The following is a 21749-nucleotide window of genomic DNA, read 5'->3' on the forward strand; positions in this document are numbered from 1 at the left end:
GAGGTCCACATCTACATCACTAGAGGGATATATGACTTTTATTGCCCATTATTAAAGCTGACAAATAGAAGTTCAATATTTAGCAACAAAAATCTTTGATCATTTGCCTAATAACATAAAATGTCTGACAGGTACCAACGCAAATTTTAAATGTAACCTAAAATCATTTCTCTTGGACATCTCCTACTATCCCATGGGTGAATTTCTAATTAAAATTTGGTAGCCTGCAAAAACTGGTAGAGACTTAAAAGAATTGTTTTTAAGTGTAGCTGCATGAATGGGATTTAAAAATGTTGATGCTAATCGTATGTCCAGGCAGCAGTGGTAACACCCGTTCCCATCAGATCACCGAAGTTAGGCGCTGTCGAGTTGGGCTAACACTTGGATGGGTGACCGTCTAGTCTGTCCAGTGCTATATGCAAGCGGGATACTTGTGATGCAAACTGAGGAGCTATCTGATTGAGAAGTAGCGGCTCCGGTCTCGTAAACCGACATGCGACCGGGAGAGCGGTGTGCTGAGCACGTGCCGTTGGGTCTTCATGGCCTGTTCCGGGGGAGTTTAGTGTCATATATACATATCCCATAAACTGACTTGTTTCTCATAATTTCGATAAAAATGATCTATGGAATATGTAACTAACTAACTGACTAACTACCTAACTGTGGCACGTGAAACGCTGACTGTCTGCACGACTCGGCTGCGATGAAATTCGGTGATACCGCGCGTCATGCTCATTCGGGGCTCGAATGCACATATACAGTGAGCACATGTTCTGAAAAAATGACAGCACCTCACACGCCATACTATTCTGCTTTCCATGTCGGCTTAAGCGCTCTCTCTGTCAGTCTCCCTCCCCCCTCATTCGACCCCCAAATCACTCTCCCTCCCCCCCCCTCTCTCTCTCTCTCTCTCTCTCTCTCTCTCTCTCTCTCTCTAACACCCAACAGCCAACAGCTACAGCCAAGCTAATTGTTCATGAGAGTACTTTAAACAGTCACCATTGTTATTATTAAAAAACTATTTTTCTAGCATTAAATTTTAGCTTACTTTCAGCATGCTAACCGTTAAAGGTACTGGCACTTTGGCTAACTATTACTAGTTCCTGCCATGGCGCAGCCTAATTAATGTAGCAGGTCGTGCGGTAGCGTTCTCGCTTCCCACCCCCTTGGTTCCCGGGTTGGATTCCCGGCGGGGTCAGGGATTTTCTCTGCCTCGTGATGACTGGGTGTTGTGTGATATCCTTAGGTTAGTTAGGTTTAAGTAGTTCTAAGTTCTAGGGGACTGATGACCATAGGTGTTAAGTCACATAGTGCTCAGAGCCTAATGTAGCAGAATTCTGAGCGGGATCTATTTTCTTTATGCTTTCTAAGTTGTATATTTCTTTTTTCTTTTCAGAATAACTTTGTTGACACTCCAATACATTTTCCCAGTAATATGTCTGCTGGTGACGTATACTATGATTGTGTACATGGTGTGGAATCGAGCCCAGCCTGGTGAGGAATACCACCTTAGGGAAGTACGCGCGCTGAACGCCCGAAGGAAGGTAAGGAACCACTTTAGACAGCTCAGACACCTTTTTGCTCATACCTGCTGTGACTCTCCTTGATATTCAGTTATACAGGTGGTCCATTGATCGTGACCGGGCCAAATATCTCACGAAATAATCGTCAAACGAAAAAACTACAAAGAGCGAAATTGGTCTAGCTTGAAGGGGGAAACCAGATAGCGCTATGGTTGGCCCGCTAGATGGCGCTGCCATAGGTCGAACATATTCGTGTAGTACGTAAAGAAATATGAAAGTTTTAGTTGGACCACTTAGTTGGACCGCTCGCTTTGTGATAGATGGCTCTGTAATACCACAAACATATGGCTCACAATTTTAGACGGACAGTTGGTAACAGGTATGTTTTTTAAATTAAAATACACAACGTAGGTACATTTGAACATTTTATTTCGGTTGTTCCAATGTGATACAGGTACCTTTGTGAACTTATCATTTCTGATAACGCATGCTGTTACAGCGTGATTATCTGTAAATACCACATTAATGCAATAAATGATCAAAATGATATCCTTCAACCTCAATGCATTTGGCAATACGTGTAACGACATTCCTCTGAACAGCGAGTAGTTCGCCTTCCGTAATGTTCACACATACATTGACAATGCACTGACGCATGTTGTCAGGCGTTGTCGGTGGATCACGATAGCAAATATCCTTCAACTTTCCCCACAGAAAGAAATCCGGGGACGTCGGATCCGGTGAACGTGCGGGCCATGATATGGTGCTTCGACGACCAATCCACCTGTCATGAAATATGCTATTCAATACCGCTTCAACTGCATGCGAGCTATGTGCCGGACATCCATCATATTGGAAGTACATCGCCATTCTGTCATGCAATGAAACGTCTTGTAGTAACATCGTTAGAACATTACGTAGGAAATCTCAATACATTGCACCATTTAGATTACCATCGATAAAATGGGGGCCAATTATCCTTCCTCCCATAATGCCGCACCATACATTAACCCGCCAAGGTCGCAGTCATCGTGGATTTTCCGTTGCCCAATAGTGCATATTATGCCGGTTTAAGTTACCGCTGTTGGTGAATGACCTTTCGTAGCTAAATAGAACGCGTGCAAAAAAATCTGTCATCATCCCGTAATTTCTCTTGGGCCCAGTGGCAGAACTGTACACGACGGCCGGCCTGTGTGTCCGAGCGGTTGTAACAGTCTGGAACCGCGCGACCAATACGGTCGCAGGTTCGAATCCTGCCTCGGGCATGGATGTGTGTGATGTCCTTAGGTTAGTTAGGTTTAAGTAGTTCCATGTTCTATGGGACTGATGACCTCAGAAGTTAAGTCCCATAGTGCTCAGAGCCATTTGAACCATTTGTACACGACGTTCAAAGTCGTCGTCATGCAATTCCTAGTGCATAGAAATATGGTACGGGTGCAGTCGATGTTGATGAAGCATTCTCAACACCGACGTTTCTGAGATTCCCGATTCTCGCGCAATTTGTCTGCTACTGATGTGCGGATTAGCCGCGACAGCAGCTAAAACACGTAATTGGGCATCCTCATTTGTTGCAGGTCGTGGTTGACGTTTCACATGTGACTGAACACTTACCTGTTTCCTTAAATACCGTAACTATCCGGCGAACGGGCCGGACACTTGGATGATGTCGTCCAGGATACCGAGCAGCATACATAACACACGCCCGTTGGGCATTTCGTTCACAATAGCCATACAACAACACGATATCGACTTTTTCCGCAATTGGTAAACGGTCTATTTAAACACGGGTAATGTATCACGAAGCAAATACCGTCCGCACTGGCGGAATGTTACGTGATACCACGTACTTATACGTTTGTGACTATTACATCGTCATCAATCACAAAGCGAAAAAATTGGTCCAACTAAAACATTCATATTTCTTTACGTACTACACGAATATGTAATAGAAAATGGGGGTTGCCATCTAAAAAAAAACGCAGTTGATATCCGTTTGACCTATGGCAGCGCCATCTAGCGGGCCAACCATAGCGCCATCTGATTTCCCCCTTCAAGTTAGACGAGTTTCGTTCTTTGTAGTTTTTTCGTTTGATGCTTATTTCGTGAGATATTTGGCCCGGTCACTATCAATGGACCACCCTGTATATGTCGCTATAGCACTTCCTCAATTAGTTTATTAATTACTAGAGACCCAGTCCGGCTTCGCACGGGTGGCATTCAGTACCTAGAGCCAGTTGACTTGGCTGGCGTAACGTACTTTGCTTGCGGGCCAAGGATAAAATTATTCAGAGAACAACTTTAAGTAAGAGAATATCATTACTTTCACGTAACTTACGCAATGTAAGCAGCACACGGCAGGAAACTTGTCTAGAGGCACGCATGTTACGTGTTCCACATAGAACTAGCGTTCAAAGTGGTATCTCATAGCAATGATGGAAGCACATCATGGTGTAAGTAACGTGTTTGCAACCAATGTAAATATTGTGAGTGTCAGTGCATGTGGGAGTGATTCAATACGTACCTCAGGCTGATGTGACACAAATAAAAGTGTGTTAGAGCACACTTCTTGTGAAGATCAGTACGTATTGCTATGCATTGTTGAGCATCACTGCCGCAGTTCTTTGTCGTAGACTCTTTGCAGCAGACTTCTTCGCCGTGCCATGCAAAGAATGGTGTCCACACCTAGGTTTGATTCAAGACAAGCAGAAAAATGAAAGCTGAGTTATCTCCTGCGCTGCTGAAATAACGTACTGCATGTAAATGAAGCTAGGTTGCTGAAGTAGTGTGGTGTGCGTACTGTAAGACCTTCGGTACACACACCATTAGATTATTTGACTTGTCGCTCTAACGAAATAGGCGAGTGTTAGCAATATGTCTCGTGGTCTTATCGTGGCGTGTTTGTCTTCTGCCGTTAGGTCAGACGATACAAATGCCACTTGCACGCTTAGAGTACAGATTGACGGTGACCAACTTTAAACAGAACTTGATTAGTTTTCACACACATTTATTAAAATAATAAAAATCATAAACCTTACTTAACTTGATTCTGGATGCTATTTACAATTGACGATCTGAAGTTCCTTTGGTCTTGGTACGTTAATCTTATTCTCACATATCTCTGATACTTGACAAAGTGTCTATACATTTATCTTCATGGCTATGTACCTTATTAGGCGCAGACTGAAACTTGACTATATACTAATGCTGACTAATGCAGACTGACTAATCGGAGGTCTGTACACTCGTTACAATACCTTGAGCGTTCAGGTATCACTGCGCGAGTGTGATCCGCGAGGAGAAAAGGTTCTACGTTTGCAGCAATCTCATTGGCTGCGTTACATATTAATACACGGATCGGCGGAAGCAAAATTTGGTCCGTCTCTAAGACAGCGCCATCTCGTAGTGCGGAGACAGACGAGCACTGCACCTGCGCCGTTGTGCTTAGCGGGGCGCGCTTTATTGGGAAAGTTGTGTACGCGCTGACTACGCGGAACTATGTACACAACAAGTATTTTTTCGAAATAATTTTTACTTGGAGCATAAACAATAAAACAGCACACATTTTAGATTCGCATGTATTTTCACTATCCTCGTTTTCAAACGATTGCAGCTAATCCATTGGTTAAAAATATTTGATTATTTCAAATTGTAAGTGGCGCATCACATAATGAGGTGGTTACCTTTTCGTTATTGGCCATATTTACTAGAATACTTGAAAGTTGGATAACTCACTGCCCGTTGTTCAAAGGATTTGCAGTGAATTAAGAGTGCAATTGCTAACGTGGGCGAAGCAGAAGCCCGTTGTCTGAAATTGTCGTCATATTTCGAAATGCGTCGCTAGTGGAGATTCGTTTACCGGTCTTCTCCATAGTTTTAAAGTGTCCTAATAAATAACAACTTTGGCCTACGATGAGGAGTATAGTGTTCGCATCTACGTTTGAGTCATGAAAAGTAGAAAGCTGAACGTTGAGTCATATGCTGCACTACTGTTAAACTTCCTTTACATAAACGAAGCAAAGCTGCATCCCATTCCGTGTTTTGCTTTATGCATTAGGAATAAAAACCTCAGGTTTTGGATTCGCATGTTAATTTCGCTATGCAGTTGTTCCGAAACAATTGCAATCAATTGCCGGCCGGAGTAGCCGAGTGGTTTTAGGCGCTACAGTCTCGAACCGCGCGGCCGCTACGGTCGCAGGTTCGAATCTTGCCTTGGATATGGATGTGTGTGATGTCCTTATGTTAGTTAGGTTCAAGTAGTTCTAAGTTCTAGAGGACTGATGACCACTGCAGTTAAGTCCCATAGTGCTCAGAGCCATTTTTTGCAATCAATTGGATGTCACTTAAGTGACATGCACATCCCTAGCCAATTATCAATTCGGGAAATGGGGAGCTACGTATCGTGGAATCCGAGTTACATTTCGCTTCTGGCGAATCTCCACATGAGTGACAGGTGAGTGCTAGGTTAAAATGCAGAATGAGTAAAAGTGACCCAACTGATTTTGGGTACTACAGCTTTTCGATTTGTAGCCAGTCGCTTTACCACTTTTTAGTTTTTGTTTATTATTTTATTTTTCTTGTATTACATTCATAAGAAAATCCCATAATCTATTAATAATGCTAAGATAAAAAGAATTGTGTGTAGCTGGATGCAAACTTACATCCGTCGACACCATAAACCACGAAATTATCCGTTACGCTAGCACTTTTTTTCCAGCGGAACCTTCCCAGCACCCAAAGGGAGAGATGGGGGCAAAATTGGCAGGAATCTGGCCACCATGTCCCGTTCCCTCCATCAGGAACCAAGGACAGCGTAGGGAACGCGGAGTAGTAGAGGTTCAGATCTTACATATGAGATTCTTTTTAACGTCACCACGTGTAACAGGAAACCGATATCTCGAGGAGGAGGGAGCGTCAGTTCGCACACTCGGTGGGAATATTGATGCATAGTTCCTTGGAGAAGAACGTTCCAGTGGACCAGAGAATAATCGGTACTAAGAGAGGAAAATGCATGGATCAACTGCTCATTACTGAAAGACCCCAGCTCCGGGGTGGGGTAAGGAGAACACGACAGAACAATTAGAGAAAAATTGCCGTATTTGGGAATGCGAATATCTGGACAATGTCGTTTATTAAGGAAGTGCCAAAAATCAAGGGCATTTTTCTCGCCGTCAGGAAACATGTAGTGAATTGCGTTTCCACGAATCAACTTCAGGGAGTTCGTCTCCGTTTGTGTGAAATATCCCGAGTCCGGAGAGAGGAGCAGGTGAGGAGGTATCTGATAAAGAGCTGTACGCGTAACAATGGCCATCACCAATTGCACCAAGAACCAGACACCTTCAGCCCATCCGCACACGAGGCGATGCCCGTCCGTCTCCAGAACATCACAGGTGATACACATTGGGGTGTGTGGAGCGTGAATCCTGTGAAGGCGTGACCGGCATGCTTCCTTCCCATTGATCGTAAGGTACCATCCAGACTGGACGCCAGTGGCAAGATAAGGAGCGCACACCGATCGCGAGACGGCACTCGAGTCGACGTGGGGATGCTTCCCCTCACCCACATTCGGTGCACTGTTCTGCTGAAGAAAGCCATACATCGCCCTCCTTAACACCAAGCACGTTTGCAATAGCGCATTACGGACGTAGCTCAGTGCGAGAAGAAAAAGCGGAAGTAAAAGAAGTGCGGAGGGACATCTGAAATCTGGATAGTGGCCGAGAGAGACCGTAGAGCACGGGTCTGCAGCAACAGGCTGGTGAGGCTCATGGGACAACGGCACCGCAGCACCATCTGAGAGCTGACGAAAAGGGCTATCACTCCGTCAGGGACATGATACAAGATTAAACCGTCCCTGCACCGCGGAAGGGAGATGGTCTCGTACTGAATCTTGAACAGCAAGTAGTGGAAAACGTACGAACCCAATGCCGGTAGCATGAAGCGGGCCATGGATGGCGAAATGTGGAGTGTCTGTAGCATTGAGGAATAACTGAAGCCCAATATACATTAACATATTCTTTTGCAGAAGATCGAGAGCTCGTAAACGATGATCTTGGAGCCCAGCTCGTAATTGTGAACGTACGAGCCGGCAGTTGAAAGCAGTCGTGCGCAGCCGATCACCCGTGAAATCGAATCCTAAGCATCGGATAGTAGCAGCTACACGCACTGAAGCAGCGCGCTCCTCAGGAAGCCCCGCACCTATATCCATAGCGCTAGATTTGTGGACGTTACGGCCGGGTACCAGAAGCTTCGCCGTAGGCTGTAACCCATGCCGAGGATTCCCTGACACTGCTACAAAGAACGAAGATGAGACCGTCCGCATAAACAGTGCAGCAAAAGACATGGCCACATGGAGACATTCCAAAGAGGCGTTGCCGGAGGCCGCAGAGCAACGGTTCCATGTCGAAAGCATACAACAGTGCATATAGCGGGCAGCCTTGACAAACCATAGATCAAGATGGGAGGAGAGAGATGGCCATTGTAGAGTACACGGGACGTCGCTCTGGGAAATAGACGCATTACGACGTCGACGCTAGTATCAGGATATCCCATGTTGCAGAGTATCCTTTCCAGGTAGCCGTGATCGACTCGATCGAACGCCTGGTTGAAGTCAAGAGCGGCCAAAAGCCCAGCATACGATGAGCTTGAGCAAGAGTAATTATGTTTCCATAATGACAGAGGGCAGTGAGGATGTTATTGCTACCACCCAAAAAAGTTTGACCAGGGAAACTACGTACTGGTCGACTGTTTAAGCCATGCACCCAACATCCGAGTAAAGACTTCCGTGTCGCTTTTGAACAACATTAGAGGGCGATAATCGCAAATCCGCGATGTACCCCGAGTCTTGTGAACGGGAATGACGAGAAACCGTCGGATATTTCCCGATAGGCGATATAAGGTCTCGAAGAATTTCCGTCCACACTGGCGCCAGCAGGGGACGAAATGTTCTGTAAAACTCGATCAAACTCTAGAGGGAGGCTGTCAGAACCGAACGACTTGCTCATAGAACCCTCCTTGATAGCACTATGGACTTGGTCCTCCGAGACATCGGCTAGGGGATCCATCTTTGCAATCACAGGAACTGTGTCAAAAGAGAGTTGGGAGACCGCTGCAGTGATGGCGGGGTGGTGACTTTGTGCAGAGAACAGCGTAGCATAATGTGCATGTAGGGCAGATCCTACAACACCTTGTGTATCTAAACGCCGTCCATCATCAGTCGTAAAAACATTAATCTTAGTCTCTGACGGTGTCGCTGTTCCACTATCACGTGATACATAGACGGACGATCCAGTATTAGCCCATAGTGTGTGCCCACCTTGACCATAGCTCCTTCAAGGCGGCGTCGACAGAGGGTCATCAGCAGTGCCTTCGCAGGATTCACCATCGCCTGACTCTCTGACGAATGTGGCATCAAAGGACATTCCCGGAGAAGTAGAAATCCTAGGTTCAACGCCCCATCGAAGCGACCTCCCTTTCGTAACCAACCAATGCCTTGCAGAGAGCAGGCTTTGTGCAGAGGTCCCACAGGACAGATTGATATGCATCGCGGCGTCGACGATAGGCTACCCATGTGGTATCGATGAACAACTGACAGTCTGTTGAAGTAAGACAAAGTGTGCTCAGTTTCAATGATTCCAAACCACACGACACCTTTTGGCGGCAGAAACTGACGGCACAGGTGAAGGCGCCGTAGTCAGAGAACACAACGAGCCAGACTGCAGCAACCTGCGTCCCGCCAACAATGTCGCGGGAGATATAAACACAATCGAGGAGACTGGATAAATGGCTAGTGAAATGGATAGACCCCAGACAATCTCCATGAACATGTTCCCAAGAGTCCAGAAGGCTGAAGCCCTGGAAAATCGCCGCTAGCGCTGGGCACAGACAGTGACGCGGCAGTTGGTCTTTGTGCACCTGGGTGGAGTTGAAGTCGCTATAATCAGTGGGTCCTGCCGATCCAGGATGAGATGCGTGACTGCCTGTGAGAAGAAAGTGGAACGTTCGCGGTGGCAGCCTGAACCAGATGACGCATAGACGTTGATTATCCTGAAGCCACCAAACGCGAAAGCCTCACCTTGGGCATGCAGGAGACAGGCAACTCCATCAACGAGGATACCGTCACGTTAGAAGATGACCGCCCCACTATCAGTATGAGAAGCGTGGGAGACATGTGTCGTAATGCCACCAAGAACACAAAAGGTTGCAATATGCATCTCCTGAAGGAGGGCAACATCAACGTCCACAACACGTAGCATTTCATGGAGTAAAGCCAGTTTATGGCACATGTTAATGGTATTGGTGCTGACCGTGGCTATGCGATAAGTTTGAAGAGCTACCATCGCCAGTTAGGCAGGCAATGCAGGCAAGGAGGAAGTATGGGGAGCCCCTGACTGGGCCTCTATGGAAGGGCAGATCACTGACAGGAAGGGAGTCGCCTCTATCTAAGGGGCACCTTCACCCTGTATGTCTCCAGAACGTCCATCCTCTGCATCAAAGTCGTCCTTCCAGGACACAGACGTCTCATTGGTCCAATTCAGTGGAACCCTTTCAGAGGTGTGCCCACAGGTAGCGTCAGACACAGAAAGGGGGCAACTGCGTCAGACGCAGGAGGGGGACCTTGGTGACTGTAAATGGATTCCGGATATGTTGGCGAGAAAAGACATCGCGTTGTCCGATGCCAGAACGTCGGAGGACAGTGTACCATCAATAGGAGGGCCATCATCTTATGCACACATCCGGTGGAGGCAGTCATCAGAAGGCATATGATGCTGTCTCTTTCGTTTCCTCCGTGACCGTTGCTTCCTAACATGTCAGATGGCGGATGGTAGTCGTCCGACATGTGGCCAGATGGCAGAAAAGAGGATGTCGTTACAGCCTCATGATCAACAACCATAAGGTCGGGACACACGTCTTGTTGCTGATGACAACCATCGTCCGTTGGTACTTTCGCCAGCGGCCGTGTAGGAGAGACTTATCGAAATGAGTCAAAGGTGGTGCCAACTGATATAAACTGGGCGTAGTAGGCGGCCCCGCAGCGGACACGTACGATAGAGGTAACACACTGGTCACCTCAGGGAGAATGACATCTCCGATCGGCTTCTGAACCAATCTGTATCGGAGACATTCAAAACGGGCATGAGCTTCCCGGCCACAACCTGAAAAAATGAGCAGCTGGCCATCGTACATGACGACAGTCATGCAGCCAGCAATAACCAAGTAAAAAGGGATGTGATTCCTCAGTTCAATTTTTATCTGATAGATACCACTGAGAATATGGTAGTTGTCAAGTCTTCCACATTTCAGCAACGTGACTGACGACATTGCTGTAAGTTTTAAAGAAAATGGCTCTGAGCACTATGGGACTCAACTGCTGTGGTCATAAGTCCCCTAGAACTTAGAACTACTTAAACCTAACTAACCTAAGGGCATCACACACATCCAAGCCCGAGGCAGGATTCGAACCTGCGACCGTAGCGGTCGTGCGGTTCCAGACTGTAGCGCCTTTAACCGCTCGGCCACTCCGGCCGGCTAAGTTTTAAAGGCAGCTACCACTAAGTCCGACGGAACCTCAAACAGCAGTTCGAACACCCTCAACGTTCAGAGAACAAAACCAGCATGAACAACCACGATAGCTCCTATATGACCATCAGAGTATCAGAATCTGAGACCGTTAGCATGGCACCGCACAACACCGGCTCACAGCTCTTTATTCGCTACCTTGATATACACAGTCCTACTAGTAATTGAAAAATGAATCCCGAAGAAATCTTGCGGTGGGAGATGCATTTCGTCCCCTATAAACTGTTAGACTTCATATACTTTTGGTCTTGCATGATCCCAAGGATCTCACCACTGCCGAAGGCAGACAGCGACCAGTAGATCATCACTCCAGATGCGAAGTGTGTTACGCTTTCCGCTCCCCAAAGTAGCTGCTTGTGATATTCCTGGCTGTGGCCGCCTATCTTGCTAGAAGCTCGCCTTGATGCAGCTTCATACACGTGAAGTAGCATATGGTACAAAAGTGGAGTGAGGTACAAGCAGCATATGGTATAAATGTACCATTCCGTGGGAGAATTCGCCAGTTGTACCAAACTTGCTTCTGATTGGTCGGCAAATTCGAGTCTTGGGCGCCAAATCGTCTAACTTCTCTTATTAATTATTTATATACTTACCAGTGTATTTAACCCAGTTTTCAGTATGACAGTCTGTCATAGTTACCCTACGAGTCCACCGTTTTCGTTTATTAAATTTCACTAGTTTTGAGAAACGCAAGAGTGCTTCGGACACCTTCGGGTAGGTTTGGCGCGCCTGAGAGACGAAGTACTTTCGGCTACACTAGTCAGACTGTCTCGGGCGTTCTGAAGGTCCGGTAACCCAACTGCGTTTCGGAAGTTCGGAGGGCCGGACACGCAAAACTGTTTCGGGCGTTCTTCAGAGCCGGACGTGTATTCCTGTTTCGGAAGGACATGTCGTACTGTATGTGGAAGTTGTCGGAAAAGTTATCGTACTATTGAGAAAGTTACGTCAAGTGTTGTAGAAGACAGTGTAAAAAGTGATAATTTAAAATATAAACAAACAGGATGCATTAATGAGAGGTGTCGCCTACCATCATTGTCAGTACTACAAATCTTGCCCTCTGTAGATACAGAGACTATCCTGGGCAAGTGGCATCCCATAAAAAGCACAATCAGAGGTTCAAATTCGAGATGACAGCCTAGCAACCTCCGCTGAAGAAGATCCCACCACCGACGAGCTGTCTTCTGCGCTGGGGACACAACTTTAGAAGACGACAGGTTGGAGGAAAGAACGGTTAGGGACTCTTATTCAATCTCTACAGGTCTCTCTAGCTTCCAGATCTGACTTCCAACACGACAACGTAATTTTAAATGCTCCTCTCCCGAATTATGACGGCTGTACACTAGGTGGCAATGGCGTCATTTTAACAGCGAAACTTTAATTCATCATAATTCAGACAATTTGTACGAAATTCTTATAAATTATACACAGAAACCTTCCTCGTAAATCAGTGCATCAGTTAGTCAAAACCAGATCAAAACCCCCACAGAAGTTTCTGAGATTAGGCTGTACATGCAGACGAACGCGAGGAGGCGACTTCGGTCTAATGTAGAGGTAGGTAGGTGGTAAGTTCCTGTGGCACCAAACTGCTGAGGTTATCGGTCCCTAGGCTTACACACTACTTAATGCAACTTAAACTAACTTACGCTAAGGACAACACACACATCCATGCCTAGGGAGGACTCGAACTTCCGACGGGGGGAGCCGCGCGAACTGTGGCAAAGCGCATGAGACCGCGTGACTACACCGCGCGGCCGTCTAATATACACAGGGTGATAATTATTGAACTATATGAAGAGAAACGTAAATTAGTTACAAACTACAGCGTGCACGCACTTTATTCAACATGTAAACGTCACTACAGTTAGGTTATGACTGTTCGATATGCCTGCCATCATTGGCGAAGATGTGGCGGAGACGATAGCAAAACTCTGCATGATCAGCTGAAGTGTCGGAACATCAGTGGTGTCGATGACCACCGGAATGGCTGTTTTCAGCTCAATGGTTTAGGGGTTACTGCTGTATACCTTGTCTTTAATATAGCCCCGAAAAAAGGAGTCGCATGTGTTCAGATCCAAAGAATATGGCGGCCAATCGAGGCCCATGCCAGTGGCCCCTGCGTACGCCAGAGCCAGAATGCAGTCTCCAAAGTGCTCCTACAGGACATCACACACTCTCCTGCTTCAATGGCGTCGAGTTCGCTCTTGCATAAACCACGTCTTGTCAAAATAAGGGTCACTTTAGATAAGGGGGTTGAAATCATCTTCCAAAACCTTCCCATACCATTCGGTAGTCACCGTGTCATCAAGAAATAGCGCACCGATTACTTCGTGATTGGACATTGCACACCACACAGTCACCTGTTGAGAGTGGAGAGACTTCTCGATCGCGAAAAAAGGAGTCTCAGTCCCCCAAATGGCCCAATTTTTTTTCTTGACCACCCACCAGTTGAAAGTGGCTTCGTCTCTAAAACAGACCATACAATTCCCATCATGCCCCGCGGCAAACCCTGCAGTTTGAACGTCCTAACGCAAACCGTTCAGAAGTCATGACGATTTTATTTCGTATGTTCAACAATTGCCACCCTGTACATAGAGAAGCAGAAATACATAAGTTGAATTCTAAAATTTTAAAATAATTTAATATATTTTACAGGAGTAATCAGTTGTTTTTCATATGCAATATAAAAACTAATGTATCAACATAAAGAGGACTAATGATTGCACATTTCAACATTAAGTTACTCTAAAGTCCTATACAACTCGTTCTTCTCATGACATCTACACCGACGGGGAAAAAAATCGCAAGACTAAAATATAATTAATGTAAAGTAATGAAATTTCGAGATCACAATTGTATAGATAACATATGTAAGTAACCTTGCATGAGCACAGGGTAATATAAGAGGGAGATAAGCCACTGTAAACGTGAAATGCTGGTACATTAACAACCGGTGCAGCCGGCAGAATGTTCAATGCAAACATGCAAACGTGCATGTCTTGTTACACAAGTGCCGGATTTTAGTCTACGAGATGGGGTTCCATGCTTGTAGCACTTGGTCGGTCAGTACAGGAACGGTTAATACTGTCTGTGGATGACACTGAAGTTGTCGTCCGATAATGTGCCATATGTGTTCGATTGGAAACAGATCTGGTGGTCGAGGAGGCTAAAGCAACATGTCGACACACTGTAGAGCATGCTGAGTTACAACAGCGTTATGTGGGCGAGCGTTACCGTGTTGGAAAACTCCCCCTTGAATGCTCTTCATGAATCGCAACACAACCCTTAGAATCACCAGGTTGATATACAGATTTGCAGTCAGGGTCCATGGGATAGCCACGAGAATGCCCCTGCTAACATTCGAAATTGCACACCAGATCATACCTCCAATTGTAGGTCCAGTGTGTCTACCACACAGACGGGCTGGTCGCAGGCCCTCAACTGGCCTCCTTCCAACCAGCACACGGCCATCACTGACACCGAGGCAGATCCAACTTTCATCAGAAAACACAACAGACCTCCACCCCGCCCTGCAATGAGATCTATCTTGACACCTCTGAAGTCGCAGACGGCAGTGGTTGGGGTTAGTGGAATGCACGTTATGGGGCGTCTGTCTCGAAGCTATCCATGAAGTAGCCGATTTGTAACAATTCGTTGTGTCATTGTGGTGGCAACTGCTACTTAGATTGCTACTACAGATGCAGTAGGAAGTGTCAGAGCCATGCGCCGAACACGACGGTCTTGTCTTTCGATAGTGCCACGTGGCCGTCTGGAGGCTTGTCTTTGTGCGAAGGTAGATTCTCGTGACTCCGCTGCCAGCATTCAAGTACAGTGGCTATATTCCTGCCAGATCTTTCAGTAGTACCGCAGAAGCAACATCCAGCTTCTCGGAGCCCTGTTATACGACCTCTTTCAAACTCAGTAAGATATTGATAATGGCATCTTCGTCGCCTTAAAGGCATTCTTGACTAACATAAACTTACCACGTCCAACCTGAAAGGTAAATAACGCTAACGACCGTTACAGCGTGTATTTAAAGCAAACCTGTTTCACACCTTCATAGTGGCGCTACTAGCGTCACTCTTACGCGACTGGCGCTAAAATTGAATAGTCATCTTCCAGATGTAGAAACACCGCCTATCATGCTTCGTTTATGTCGCACAACTCCTTCTTGGTGTTGCGATTTTTTTTATCGTCAGTGTGTTTCAGCTGGATTTCGATCGCGTTGTAATAGCTGTGTGGTATACAATGGCGTAAGGGTTATTGCTTTGTGTTTAGAGTTATTACAAATTTCTCAACGAGGCCAGCAGTCTTTGCAGTGTGCGGAAATAGGACTATGTGAAAACATCGACTGTTCCGCGCATTCACGTATCCTGATAAATGCATCCTAGTTTCATGAGAAAAGAGAGTATGTCGTCGAACAGTCCAGAGATGTACTACCGTTCACAGTGACTCAGGGGCACAACATTTCGGCGATCAGGCACGGCCGTCCTACATTCCCTCCTCCGCTAGAGGTTTTGTATGTGGTCCGCAGCCGGTCGCGCTCGTCGCCGGCTGCAGAGGAGATCGCGGCGGCGCCTGCGGTCGGCGGCGCACGACTGGGCGCTCCACCCCCTACCCCGCCCATCCACCCACCCACCTGTTGCGATGGCGTGAGTGTACCGCCCGGCTGCGATGGCGTGGGTGTAATTAATCCGTCAGCCCTTTTCGACGGAACGCTGTGTTTGCAGAGTCTCTTCTTAATCAGGCCCAGTGCCGGTTCCCAAGCCTTGCTGAGATTATATCTGCAGTCCCGTTTGTTGATATTGTCCTTCGTGCGTATTCGATGACCTCTCTTAAAGACACTTTTTCAGTATTTAGATGTTTGTGCCAAAATAGGTACACATGCGACAGCTGGCGCTACGAATATGTTCCGAAACGCCGCCATAAAACGAGATTTTTTTCGGGGCTCTTACCTCGGGTTCTGTTGGTAATAGAAATGTTATCGAATGGTTATCAGTGCCGTTTTCCCAGTCGATAGTTGGTGTGCTGTCTCAAATTTTTCCTTAAGAGTTGCTAGATACAAATTGCCAGTTGTTGTTGCATCTAACGGATAAAACGCTATTGTCATCGCGATCTTTGATTACTAGAGGCATCTTTGTTTTGCTCTGCGTGAACTTATTCCTTTGACATTTGTCACACTTCCTAATGTGTTCTTCTACGTCTCTTCTCATACCTTTCAACTCCCTATAATTTACTAGTACCCCGGCCCAAGGAGTCTGAGAGGCCGTCAGAAAGCATGGACCTAGAAGACAGCCACTAGGTGGCGCTCCTAATATTTGCGACCGCTGCTGTCGCCTCCTCAGCACTAGCCGCGGTCCCCCTCCACGCTCCTCCCCCCCCCCCCGTGGCCACGCTACAAAAGCAAGCAGCGCAAGGGCCCTGACGTTCAAGAACGCACAGATACCACAGTCCCACCCCTGTCTCCCAGCTTCCGGTACTTGAAGAACGTACCAGAAACAGAATTAAACGCCCCAATCCCAGCACAGGACACAAAAAGTAGTGAACAGAAAACGCGTCACATCCCCTGGTCACGACCGTATTACCTATCGCCACCTCAAAGAATGCCCTATCTCCTTTCTCGTCTCCATTTCAACCACGTAGTACTATCCTGACCTGTGGAAAACCTCCAAAATCCTGCTTTCCCTCAAACCGAAAAACACCCCCCCCCCCACTAACACCTCCTCATATCACCCCATCTGCCTCACCCCAGTGTTTAGCAAGATCTCTTAATCCATCCTCTCACGATGCATCCACTGCCATCTGCATCAACACCACCGACCGTATAGGCAGCAGATTCCTCGACTTACGCCATAGGATGATTGGGTTTCGGGTTCCGCTGAATAGGTTATGAGTTGACTACACGCAGGAGGCGGCTACACGGGTAGCAGGGGCTGTGTGCCTTGGACTGGGCGGTTTTTGACGTTAGAGGATTTCGGCAAAACACAAAAATGGCTTCAGTCACAAAGGGTGCAGGCCGAACACAGGAAGAACGTAGATACAGGAACCATCGGTATAATAGTCGTAAACTGTCACAGCTGTGTTGGGAAAGTACCAGAGTGCAAGCGCTAATAGAAAACACTGGTGCTCAAAACGTTATAGGCACTGAAAGGTGGCTAAAGCTGGAGATAAGTTCAGCCGAAATTTTTGCGAAGAACTTAATGGTGTTTCGAAAGGATAGACTAAACACAGTTAGCGGTGGCGTGTTTGTTGCGGTTAGAAGTAGTTTATCTTGTCACAAAATTGAAGTGGATAGTTCCTGTGAGTTTGTATGGGCAGAGGTCATAGTTGGCAACCGGAATAAAATAGTAATTTTATCCTTTTGCGGACCTCACAATTCAGATGATACAATTGCTGAAAGGTTCAAAGAACACTTGAGTTTGATTTCAAACACGTACCCGACTCCTACAATTATAGTTGGTGGTGACTTTAATTTACCCTCGATATGTCGGCGAAAATATGTGTTTAATTCCGTAGGTACGCTTAAAACATCATCCGAAATTGTGCTAAACGCATTCTCTGAAAATTATTTCGAGCAGTTAGTTCATGAGCCCACGCGAATAGTAAACGATTGCGAAAACATACTTGACCTCTTAGCAACAAATAATTCTGAGTTAATAACGAGCATCAAACAAAACGGATACAGGAATTCGTGAACACAGGGTTGTCGTAGTGAGACTGAATATTGTAACACCCAAATCTTCCAAAAATAAAGAAAAATATACCCATTCAAAAAAGTTGATCACTTGACGCCTTCCTTCGAGACAATTTCCACTTCTTCCAAATTAACAATGTAAGTGCAGACCAGATAAAGCTTGAATTCAAAGAAATATTATCGGCAGCAATTGAGAGACTTATACCAAATAAATTAACAAACGACCGAGATGATCCTCCTTGGTACACAAAAAGGGTCAGAAGACTGTTGCAGAAAGATGGAAAGAAACATGCCAAATTTAAGCAGACGCAAAATCTCCAAGATTGGCGATCTTTTACAGAAGCTCGAAATTTAACGCGGACTTCAATACGAGATGGTTTTAATAGTTTGGGCAACGAAACTGTCTAGAAGCCTGGCAGAAAATCCAAAGAGATTCTGGTCGTATGTGAAGCATGCTAGCGGTAAGACACAATTACTGCCTTCTCTGTGCGATAGATACTATCGAAGGCAACGCTGTTAAAGCAGAGGTACTAAACAGTCTTCCGAAATGCCTTCACAAAAGACGACGAACTAAATATTCCAGAATTCGAATCAAGAACAGCTGCCAACATGAGTAACGTAGAAGTATATATCTTCGGAGTAGTGAGGCGACTTAAATCACATACTAAAAGGAAGTCTTCTGGTCCAGAGTGTGTACCAATTCGGTTCCTTTCAGAGTATGCTGATGCAATAGCTCCATACTTAACAATCCTATACAACCGTGCGCTCGAAGAAAGATCCGTACCCAAAGACTGGGAAGTTGCACAGGTCACTCACATTCAAGAAAGGTAGTAGGAGTTACCCACTAAATTACAGGCCCATATCACTGACGTCGATATGCAGCAGGATTTTGTAACATATACTGTGTTCGAACATTATGCATTACCTCGAAGGAAACAGTGTATTGACACACAGCCAATGCGGATTTAGAAAACATCGTTCTTGTGAAACACATCTAGCTAGCTCTTTACTCGCATGAAGTGTTGAGTGCTATCGACAAGGGATTTCAAGTTGATCCCGTATTTCTGGATTTCCGGAAGACTTTTGACACTGTACCACACAAGAAGCTTGTAGTGAAATTGCGTGCATATGGAATATCGTCTCAGTTATGTGACGGGATTCGTGATTTCCTGTCAGCGAGGTCACAGTTCGTAGTAATTGATGGAAAGGCAGCGAGTAAAACAAAAGTGATTTCTGGCGTTCCCCAAGATAGTGTTATAGGCCCTTTGCAGTTCCTTATCTATATAAACGATTTGGTAAACAATCTGAGATTGTTTGCAGATGACACTATCGTTTATCGACTAGTAAAGTCATCAGAAGATCAAAAGAAATTGCAAAACGGTTTGGAAAAGATATATGTATGGTGCGAATATTCGCAATTGACCCTAAATAACGAGAAGTGTGAAGTCATCCACATGAGTGCTAAAGGGAATCCGTTAAACTTCGGTTACAAGATTAATCAGTCAAATATAAAGGCCGCAAATTCAACTAAATACCTAGGAATTACAATTACCAACAACTGAAATTGGAAGGAACACAGAGAAAATGTTGTGGGGTAGGCTAACCAAAGACTGCATTTTATTGGCAGGACACTTAGGAAATGCAACTGATCTACTAAGGAGACTGCCTATACTACGCTTGTCTGTCCTCTTTTAGAATACTGCTGCGCGGTGTGGGATTCTTACCAGATAGGATTGACGAAGTACATCGAAAAAGTTCAAAGAAGGGCAGCACGTACTGTATTATTGCGAAATAGGGGAGACAGTGTCACTGAAATGATACAGGATTTGGGATAGACATCATTAAAACAAAGGTGTTTTTCGTTGCGGAGGAATTCTCACGATATTTCAATCACCAACTTTCTCCTCCGAGCGCGAAAATATTTTGTTGACGCAGACCCTCATAGGGAGAAACAGTCACCATGATAAAATAAGGGAAATTAGAGCTCATACGGAAAGATATAGGTGTTCGTTCTTTCCTCACGCTATACGACATTGGGAAAATAGAGAATTGTGTAGGTGGTTCTATGAACTCTCTGCCAAGCACTTAAATGTGATTTGCAGAGTATCGATGTAGATGTAGATGTAGATCTGCTTCTTATTGCCCTGTGGGTCCTCTGTCCCTCCTTCCCTGCGTGTTCTCCGGAGGGTCCAATTTGTCTATGAGTGAAACGCTGTGGTCTGCACCTTCCGGATCTTTAGTAATTTACATACCCTCTTGAACACTTCGCTTAAAATAGTCGACCTCTAGTCGCTCAGCAGCACTGACGTAATTCCGTACCTCAACACAATTTCTTCCACAAATTTCTTCGTTACTGTATTGGCGTCCTGCCCTTCAACTGGCACCGTTTTTGTGAACTTGCTCACGTCATCTTGGAATGTAAAGATGTATCGATTGCCACTTGTTGTTGTATCTAATTGACCTACAAGGTCCATGTTGCATTTATTAATCACTGACACCATCGTGTTCTGTGGACTGATCTTTGTCTTGTTCTGCGTGAACTTAATCGTTTGACATTTGTCACAATTCGTAATGTATTCTTCTACATCTCTTTTCATACCTTTCCATAGCTTATAATTTTTATTCGGTCTAAGATTCTGTGCATCCTTTCATGTCCGTCTAACAGATTATCATAGATATCCTTCATGATTTCATCGTTTTCCTCTGCGCTAATTTCCTCCTGTTCATCATTTTCCCTGACCGCTCTTATGTATCCTGTACATTGGCTTATATTGTCTTCATCACAGGCCACATTTAACTTAACGCATCAGCACTGGATTGAGTTTTCGAGGTTTATTCACTATGTTATAAGAATACTTCTCCAGTTTCAACCTCTATTTTAGTAACCTTGACGATGACACTGAAAATCAACATCAGTGACTTGTGATCAGTTACTAAGGTAAAAGTGCTTTGTGACCCACAGAATCGCTAAGCTCTCTGACTCAGCAGCAGAATAGTTTCTTAACGCCATATTGAATGGCTGTGAAGCATAGGCAGTTAGCAAATCTGAGCCTATCTTTCTCTATGACATAATTGCTCCAACACTTCTCTGTTGGCATAAGTATTCACTATAAAAGGTTTCTCTAAATGTGGGTATCTCAATATGGGAGGATTCGTTAATCTCTCTCTCAGTTCCTCTAATTCAGCTTGTTGCTCATCCTTCCATTCGTATGGGACTTCGGGCTTCTGTAGTTTATGTAATGGATTCGCAAGTTTACTTAACTATGGAATAAACTGACGGTAGTATCCAGCAAGCCCTAAGTACCCTCTTAATTCATTCATAGGTTTTAGAACTGAAAAGTTCTTTACCTTTTCCACATCACACTCATCTGGCTACACACCTTCATCCGTTGTTTTATACCCTAAAAATTTACCTCCTTAGAAATTCGCTCTTATCTAGTTGTAACTTTAAACTATGTGCCCACAATCTAGCCGAGATTTTATGCAACTTCTTATTCTGTTGCTTTAATAAACTTCCATAGCTAATTATGTCATCCAGCTCCTCTAAATAATTTGTCCCTTGCAATCGTGTCAAAGCAACAGTCATTATTCTCCGAAATATACTTGGTACATTCCTTACAGCATTACATTCACATTGCTGAAAATTTTCACTGATGCTGTCTTTTATCTGTCTATTGGTTCCATTAAAATCTGGTAGTATCTACTGGCTAAATCTAAAGTGGAGAAATATGTGGCTCTCCCTAGCTGGTCTAATATCTCACTTGTGTTGGTGATAGGAAAGGCTTCCCTTACTGAAATTTCTTTCAACGTTCTATAATCCGTTACAAACCTATATTTCAATATTAAAAAGGCATCCCGCTTTTTCGGTACTAGTGCCACCGGTACGCATGATACCGTAGACAAATTGGGAACCGTAGATCAGCAGTTACTAATAACAAGGAAAGTTACGGTAAACATCGAGT

General features: G+C 45.2%; 1 protein-coding gene across 1 annotated transcript in view; it reads left to right on the forward strand.

Moving 5' to 3' along the window:
- Positions 1-13754, forward strand: part of LOC126470945 (RYamide receptor) — an 85062-nt gene extending 71308 nt beyond the window's left edge. The window contains exons 5-6 of the mRNA XM_050098995.1: positions 1397-1544; positions 13749-13754. Of these exons, the coding sequence (XP_049954952.1) occupies positions 1397-1544; positions 13749-13754 (154 nt within the window). The remainder of the gene's footprint in view (positions 1-1396; positions 1545-13748) is intronic.
- The last annotated feature ends 7995 nt before the right edge of the window (positions 13755-21749 follow it).

The sequence above is a fragment of the Schistocerca serialis genome, chromosome 3, assembly GCF_023864345.2.
Source record: "Schistocerca serialis cubense isolate TAMUIC-IGC-003099 chromosome 3, iqSchSeri2.2, whole genome shotgun sequence".
Classification (NCBI taxonomy): domain Eukaryota; kingdom Metazoa; phylum Arthropoda; class Insecta; order Orthoptera; family Acrididae; genus Schistocerca; species Schistocerca serialis.